Genomic DNA, 8,508 nt, shown 5'->3' with positions numbered 1-8,508 from the left:
TTCAATGTGAGCTTCGTGTCCTCTGCCCAGCCTAGTGCCTTTACTCCAGCTTCTCCTCTAAGATAGATATTGTCCAACATATAGATGACATAGTCCAACTCCTAGTGCCAGAAGTTGCAGCCTTGTTGTGCATTGCAAACCAAAATTTACTTAAGGACTAAACATTTCACATTCAAAATGAACTAAATTCAGTTAATACTTAACAAAATTCAGTATAATAAGCACCTCATCCGTACCAAATTTCGAATCTAAACAAAGAAATTTGTAGAGAAAGAGAAACAAGGACGTACCACATGCTTCTCACACTTGAAGGACACCCACCCCAACATGAGGCAACGTGTTGGAAGTGTAGCGCTTCACGACTACATTGCAGCCTAGACACAAGATGAAGGGGATGTAGGGGCACAACGACACAAATAAGAGCATGACGAGCTTGCAGAGATCCGTTGGTAGCGTGGGTAACCAGGGTTTCAATGCGCGTAGAGGGAAAGTTCTGGTTTGATTTCGCACGGAGAGCAAGGGTCTTTAGTAACTGTTAATGTTTTGCACTTAACCCCCTCGATGAAGTTCAGTGACCAACGACCACCATGTCATCAAATACAAGGAGATACATTGAGCAATGACGTTGAATAGGATAGGCGTATGTCTTTGGTGACCGTATTTCGTGTATATGCGTGTAAGGTGATGGAGGCGCGCATAAGAGTTAAGTTTAGTGACTAATGATTTGCTCCGTATTCTGTCAAAAAAAAAAATGATTTGCTCCGTATTATTTTACTCTATCAATCCCTACACGAAACAGGGTACAAAATGCTGGTAAGAACAATTTTTTTGGGGTAGACTGCAAATGCCCCATCTTACGGAGGACTCGAATGCACATAAGCCACAGGATGAATCCATAAGCTGGTTCTTTTTCCTGACAAGGACACAAATCTGCTCCCCGACCCTCTTCTCTCGCGAGGGCGATTCCTGCGCCGAGGCATCCACCTCTCCGCCGCCGAAATCTTCTCCGTCTTCGTCGAGGTGCGCCTCTATGTTACACCTCCCCTCTCTTCCTTCCACGAGATGTAGCAGGTCCGTTCCCTGTGCCGGAATTCAGCCTCTTCCTCGTCCTATCTTGGGAGCAATTCGTTCGAGATTTAGGTTTTCCATAACTTGCTTGGCTTGATGAGCCCTCGATTTGGAAATTGTGTTTCGTCGGGGCGAAGTTTTGAAGATTATCCATATATTCATCCATCTAGAGTCGAACTCTAGCCCTATCCCCGTAAGCACGTTGGTTCCCTCTTCCTCCCGGGTCCTGACCTACAAAAATCTCTCCTTTAATCCACCACCGTGCACTACATCTGCCGCCGTGGCGTACCTTAGCGTCACCACCGACGCCTCAATCCCACCCCAAACACTCCCCCGCCTCTCACAGTGTGTCCCCTTAGCCATCGCCGTTTCCGTTCCATCGCGTTCCTGCGGTCTCTACCACTCCCGGTCATTTGGTTCTGAGGCATGAGGTTGTTTTCCATCCAACGACTCACCACTTCTGGTGTGCCAGCACACAATCTTGCCCTCACCTGGGAGACACTGTATCACCCTTGAAGTTTGATTGATGAAATCTTCATGCTAGAGTATTACAATTAGTGTGAGATCAAGCAACACCTACGTTACCCTGTGTTTTAGTTGTTCTCTGTATTGTACCGTAGAAGAGTAATTACAAAAAAGAGCTTCTTCTGTTCTTCGTGTCCTAGATATTGAAGTACTAATCGAGTGACTTTTACCATTGTTTTACTAGTTACTACTGTGAGCTGAGTGAGATAAAGAGTGGAGGTCGCCAATTCAGCGTCAAGAGTGAGGGAGAGTCTCAGACTTGGGAGCCTTTTCCTTTCGACATATAGCTTGAGAGGGATCCAGGGTTAAATCTCCGTGCTTGCTGCTGAAGGAATATAGACCGGGAGTTTTCTTGGCCTGAGAACAACAAGAGAGCTGCGTAGTGATAGCATGGCTTCAAAGCTTGTGGTTAGTTGCTAATCCTTTTTTTATTTCATGAGATCTGTTTTAGGGATGCCTTCCACCAGGAGTAACGGGGGTGACCACTTCATGCCCTTAGGTTCTTGGAATCCCCTGGGATGTCGATACCGAAGGATTAAAAGAGTACATGACCAAGTTTGGCCCCCTGGATGACTGCATCGTTATGAAGGTTTGTGACAATTCAACGTGCTCAATAATTTCGATAAGAGGCACACTCTTTCTTGCGCCATCTCTTAAGTTTCAGTACATGTGTTTAAGTAAGTCATATTTTCCATCCTGTAACATTAAAACCTGAACTCCCTCTTGTCTCATTGATAGCATGTCTTCTATCTCCCAATTGTTCTACTTCCTCTGTTCCATATGTTTGTGGTTTTAGTTCAAATTTGAACTAAAACCATGCCAAATATTATGGAAGGGATGGAGTACTTAATAGGGATTTTTTTGAAAGACACATTATTTTCATTCCAATCATGTTTGACTTATTTTTTTAAATCATTCTCCAACTGCACTTTCCTTTCCTAGCTCTCAGCTACATAATTATTGTTCGTTTTCCGATGGTATTTTGTTGCTAATTTTCCAACATATTCTCTACCTATACAAAATGTCAGGATCGCTCATCTGGTCGATCTCGTGGTTTTGGATACGTGACATTTTCGTCTGTAGAGGATGCAAAGGTAATAATATGAAATCCCTTCTGTTTGTTAGGCCATTAGCAAATGGTAATGTACACTTCGACAAATGACATATGCTTCTCTTTACATTTCATATTGCCTGACAATGTATGCAACTAAACTTCACATTGCCTTTTGCCAACATAGCTATTTTGTTTTTACCTGACTATCTTGTGGTTGTATATTGTACCTCTAGTTGGTCCCTACTTTGTGAGAGATTCTCCTCAGCTTGAACATTCTCTTATAGTATCTTTCATTTTGTCTTCTATAACAGAAAATTACTTTTTATAAATTGTAATGCGGCGTGCCAATCAGGATATGAATATGAAGCATTTGAATAAATGGGCAAATAGTCATTCAATACCTGCTATTGCTTCTCCCAAACCAATCATGCTTATTGCTTAATACCACAAATAAGTGTAAATGGTAAATGTTAAACTATCACTATATTTGATAGGTATGGATATGATTACGTGTATTCGATTGCATTATATCGAGGTCCATATGTAACCAAGCAGTTTGTATACATGCTTTAGAAGGTGTGTTTGATAGGGCAGGCAAGCACATAAGGTGTTAACATTTTCTATAGTTGGAAGTGGTGAAGTTATTGATAGTTCTTGATCAGTGTGCTAGCCATCTACGATATGCCTGAAGCATAGTGAGATTTATGAGTAAAGCAATAAAATTGTCTCTGTCCTTGTCATTCTCTAGTCAACTGAATGAAGAAAATTGGGAGAAAGCAACTAGGAAATGATAGAATGACATCTTTGGCTAGTTTAATTATGGATATTTTTTTCTGTCCGTTATATATGTCTCATTCTCTGTGGATGTTTTTTTAGAATGTCGTGAACTCCGAGCATATTCTTGGAGACCGAACTCTGGAAGTGAAGATAGCAACTCCCAAGGTAAATATTACAGATGACTTCAAAATTCAGACCTCATCTTCCATATGCAACATACAACAGTTCTTCAGTGCCAGGCATTAGCTTGTTTTGCCTTTTTTTGGTAATGATGTGATGAGTTCTGAACACAGGAAGAAATGCGACCTCCAGGAAACAAGAAAGCTACCAGGATATTTGTTGCTCGAATTCCACAGTCTGTGGATGAGGCAATGTTTCGCAGGTGATGTCCAGTACACATTTTTGTAGTTGTTGATTTATGCATCATTCAATATGTGATCTTATCTAAGCGATGACATTGTTTCAACAGGCATTTTCAAACTTTTGGAGAAATAACAGATCTTTATATGCCCAAGGTGAGGAAGTTAAAACTGTTGTGAGACTGCATTGAGATAATATTCTGGATCTAAGTGCCGTCATCTATTTTGGTTTTGTGCTGTTTTATTTACTCAATCAAACATTCAAACCTAAAATAGTTGCAGATTGGCATCAATTTCTGCATGTTACATGTTAATTTCGGTTTCTATTAAGACCTGAAACCTTTTTCTTTTCTTTTTCCAGAGTGTATTAATCGTTTTAGGTAATATTTGTGAGATAGTGGAGTGTCTTAGTGAAGGATACTTTTCACAGTAAAGTTCTCCAAATACTTAGTAACTGGACATCTTTCCTGGCAATTTATGAACACTCAAATGAGGCAAATACCTAAGAACATTGGGTGTAGTTTTTTCCTGGCTGACAATTGAAGTTAATGCTGTTCAAGAATTTGACATACTTCAACAATTGTAATGCATAAACATAAACATGTTATAATATGGTGAAGCTACTTTCAATACATCCATTAAAAATAGTTTGGACACTTTGCCTTACTTTGTCAAGTGTGAACTGCTGAAGATATAATCACCCAGAACTATGGATTTTCTGGACAATTTTCTTTAGAAGTTAGAATATATTTTCTTCTATTCTTGAAACTTTGATATCTAATATAATGAAACCAAATTATTGTGGTTAACGTGGAAGAGGGATAAAACTTAAAGAATATTCTACTGCTAGACACCTGTGTATTCATACAGCCGATTAAGGAGCCTGGTCAGCTTGCTTGCACCACTCCAGTTAGAATAGGCAAGATGGTTGAAATTGGAACTGCACATTCCTAATATTTGTAGTTTTCTAGTCCCTGTACTGTTGTACATACCTGATTTTTTGTGTGCTGGCTACTTGTTTGATGCAACAATTTCATGATTATTATGGCCAAATAATTTTACAGAGAATGCAGTTTGAGTCGACATGCTTAGCTTCTGCTAATGTAAATTGTGTTCTCCCTCCTATCGCATGCAGGAATTGGGTTCAAAAGACCATCGTGGAATTGGGTTTGTCACTTTCCGGAGTGCTGGTATGTGTATAGAATCTTGTAAGAGGCGTGATACGTTGGTCAGCTCATATTAAACTAAGGATTTGGTCTTCCATGTGATGAAAACATTTGCATTCATACTACTTGCAGTATGGCGGTGGTGCTTGCAAGCCACCCAGTTTACATTTTCTAACTGGTTCTTGTCTGTGTCGTAACTGGAGTTTTGACTCAGATCTAAGATCTATCATTCTTATGCATGTGTGCTCATCTACTTTGCATGGACTAGGATTTGTTTTTAATTTTGAAATTATATTCCTAAATTATGCTTGGAACTTGCATTTGCTTTTCTACTAGTAAATATAGTATTCTTCAACAAATTGTGTACCTTTGGTTTGTAACTTTGATTTGTAATTTGTAGAATGTGTGGACAATCTTATGCAAGAAACCCATGAGTTTGATGGTACGACTGTTGTTGTTGACCGTGCAACTCCCAAGGTACATTCTATTTTTCTTAGCTCTGAATGCATGTAGTATCAGTTTGTACATGCCATCTCTATTTCTCTAGTACTTGAACTAGATTCTACAAACCGAGGTTGACACCAATTGGAATACTAGGAAAGACCTGCTTTCGGGTTGAGCTGAACCAGGTTATAATATCAAATTGTGTGCACGCCCCTACCAAATTACTCCCTTTAGCGCTTGAAAAATGGTTATATGGGAACAGTCTTCAAAATGCAACTTTGACTATTAAATTCTATTGCAATGTATGCACAAAGCCGAACAAAGTTAAATGTCAAGAAATTGTTTGCCAAGGCTAAGATAGGTCTATGATTTTCAATGGAAGTTATAATAGTAGAATTATCGAAGAAACTATAGCTTCTAACAACCATAAGTGATACTCCCTCCGTTCCTAGCTATAAAGTGTATAGTTTTGGCACGGAAATTAAGAAACACATGTGGAGGGAAAATTACACAGGATTTTGGCAGGATTGACCCCGGATAATTGACATGGAGAAAATAGAGGAGTTTTCAGAAGATAAGCTAACACAATCAAATCCCTAAAAAAATGTCCACACAGGTTGCACAACACAATATACCTTATATTTTGGATTTTTTTCTCAAAAAACTATACACCTTACATCTAGGAACGGGGGGAGTAATATTTTCAATAACAGTTCTTTTGTACTGAAAAATGGAGGCAATATGAAATCATATGAAGTGCATAAACAGATACTAAATACTCCCTCTGTCCCAAAATGTAAGGTGCCTAAGCTTTAGCCAAAAGTCAACATCTTCTAAGTTTAACCAAGTTTATACAAAAAATATGGATATCTACAATATCAAATGGACATTTTGAGAAACTATACTTTCTGGTGAATCTATTGATATTGATTTGGCATTGTGAATGTTTATATTTTTACGTATAAATTTGGTCAAACTTAAAATATGTTGACTCTTGACTAAAGCTTAGGCACCTTACATTTTGGGACAGAGGGAGTACTAAATTGTTTGCAAGTGTTGGTCCGCAGGATCTATGGCTTGTTGAATCCCAGACATAATCACAATAATTGCTGAACAGAGCTGTTTGAATACTGCACAGATGTACATGAATTTTCAGATAAAGTGTTATTTGATTAGAGAGATAAAGGATCAGGACATTGATAACCTTGCACTAGTGTGATAATTATCCAACTTATGATCTTTCTTTTCCCCACTACGTAGCAGGATGAAGATGTGAGACACCCTCCAAGGAGAGCGGCGCATGGTGATGGAAGGAGAGCCGCGCATGGTGATGGTGGTTATGGTTCATACAATGCATACATTACAGCTGCTACCAGATACGCAACTCTGGGTGTACCAACACTGTATGATCATCCTGGACCTGCTTATGGAAGTAAGTCTTAAGCTCTATTCTTTGTCTGATATTTGACTTGAAAGCAATTGATTGTGCCGGAATATTGCATCGAAATTGGCTAGGAGGGTACTTACATGAGCCCGTTGCAACAAGCAAAAAGATATTTATTGGTAGACTTCCCCAAGAAGCAAATACTGATGATTTATGGGACTACTTTGGTCGATTTGGCAGAATCGTGGATGCTTACATCCCAAAGGTAGGTTTGGCTCTGTCCATCATTGCTGGTAATGCTCTAAATGTTTTGACAGCTTACCAAGCCTAGTGCTATTTGTAGGATCCTAAAAGAAGTGGCCACCGTGGTTTTGGTTTTGTTACTTTTGCTGAAGATGGTGTAGCAGATCGTGTAGCACGAAGAAGTCATGAAATTCTGGGACAGGAGGTGAGATAATTACGAGCCACTGCCTCAGCTTAATCTGTGCATATGTTCGTCCCAGCCAAAAAGTTGTACGAAAATTATTTCATTGATCTGCCTTTTTTTTCCCAGGTTGCTGTAGACTCAGCCGAACCAGTTGAGGGTGGCGGCTCGAGAGGAGGCGGTTACATGGAACCGCCAGGGCCATATGGAGCTTATGGCCCAATGCTGTCTTATGGCCAGTTCTCCGGCAGTCTTGGTTATGATGTAAGTAGACACCAGTGCGAAAGATGTTTCTGTTTTTTCTGTTTTGCTTATTATATATATGAAGTGGAATAGGCTTTAAAATCCCTGCTGACCAGGGTTCGAGTCCTGTCAGGATCAAATTTCTGGTATCTCACCCGAGTGAGTTTCTTCTATAAAAATACGCCACCAGGGCTAGTCCTGGCTGGTCTCGTTTTTGTTTTTGTTTTTTGGAATAGGCTTTAAAATGATGTCAGTCGGTTTTTGCGGTGATCAATGGTGAGTTATGATATCTCTAACAAATATTTCTTATGTTTCAGTATGGTTATGGTCCCAGTGGAGGCAGCGGCAGCAGCAGCAGCAGGTCAAGAGTACATCCACGGTACAGACCGTACTGAGGCATCTTCTTGGAGCTTGTAGCAGAGCATCGTGCGACGGGATTTTTAACGTGAAAAAATACGACTATTTATATCATACTGAGAAAAATGGGAGTGTACAAGGATATTCTGCTGTCTGGATGCTAGTAGGGTCGTGTATTGTTATGTCCACTTATCTTGCTCAGGATATTGGCAACACGTTTTCTTGGGCTTGGGAAGAAAATCCTATGGGTCGTATGCTCCCATGGCTAGACAAGTTATGGGTTTGACACCTGGAAAAATGAATCTCAAAGCATCTGGCTACGTATTTCCTAATTCTAGTTACAAAATCCCTATTTCCGTTCCCTTCTCCAGCGTTGCTGTGGATGCTCCGCTGTTCTTGTTCGCGTCCACGTAGCTCTTGCTGAGGGTGTTGATGCAGATGAAGGACAGGGAGCTGGCCGGAAGTTGGATCGTGTACCATACGAACTGAGTTCGGTTCTTTTGGCAGGCCGCGTCGCGGCGATGGACGGGAGGCAGACCAGACTCACTGACTCGCATCCATCCATCGACTCAGCACCCACCGCGCACGTACATTATTTAATTCAAGGAAATATTAATCATTCATTTGGCCCACGCGGCCACGCTAATTAAAACGACGACGTACCTCAGCGAAGGGTAAGATAGATAATAACATCACATATTTTAAGA

General features: G+C 40.3%; 1 protein-coding gene across 3 annotated transcripts; it reads left to right on the top strand.

The window, feature by feature from the left end:
• Positions 1-920: 920 nt before the first annotated feature.
• On the top strand, positions 921-8,072 carry LOC124707772 (heterogeneous nuclear ribonucleoprotein A/B-like). Of its 3 annotated transcripts, none has more exons than XM_047239465.1 (14): positions 921-1,020; positions 1,778-2,001; positions 2,093-2,182; positions 2,622-2,687; positions 3,524-3,589; positions 3,718-3,806; positions 3,894-3,939; positions 4,919-4,973; positions 5,350-5,426; positions 6,657-6,825; positions 6,909-7,042; positions 7,121-7,225; positions 7,331-7,465; positions 7,762-8,072. In XM_047239465.1, the coding sequence occupies exons 2-14, from the start codon at positions 1,984-1,986 to the stop codon at positions 7,837-7,839; spliced, it is 1,128 nt and encodes a 375-aa protein (XP_047095421.1). In that variant the 5' UTR covers positions 921-1,020; positions 1,778-1,983; the 3' UTR covers positions 7,840-8,072. The 3 variants fall into 3 exon arrangements, with proteins under 3 accessions (XP_047095421.1, XP_047095420.1, XP_047095422.1); XM_047239464.1 differs by having other exon boundaries at positions 6,654-6,825; XM_047239466.1 differs by lacking the exon at positions 1,778-2,001 and having other exon boundaries at positions 924-1,020; positions 2,045-2,182; positions 6,654-6,825.
• The last annotated feature ends 436 nt before the right edge of the window (positions 8,073-8,508 follow it).

Source organism: Lolium rigidum, chromosome 4, assembly GCF_022539505.1.
Source record: "Lolium rigidum isolate FL_2022 chromosome 4, APGP_CSIRO_Lrig_0.1, whole genome shotgun sequence".
Classification (NCBI taxonomy): Eukaryota; Viridiplantae; Streptophyta; class Magnoliopsida; order Poales; family Poaceae; genus Lolium; species Lolium rigidum.
The sequence above is the reverse complement of the archived record's forward strand: the minus strand, read 5'-3'. Positions and strand labels throughout refer to the sequence as shown.

Coding starts and splice junctions, on each gene's coding strand:
- LOC124707772 (XM_047239464.1), top strand. Junction 6,826..6,908: donor TCCTGGACCTGCTTATGGAA/GTAAGTCTTAAG, acceptor GAAATTGGCTAG/GAGGGTACTTACATGAGCCC. Junction 7,226..7,330: donor ATGAAATTCTGGGACAGGAG/GTGAGATAATTA, acceptor TTTTTTTCCCAG/GTTGCTGTAGACTCAGCCGA.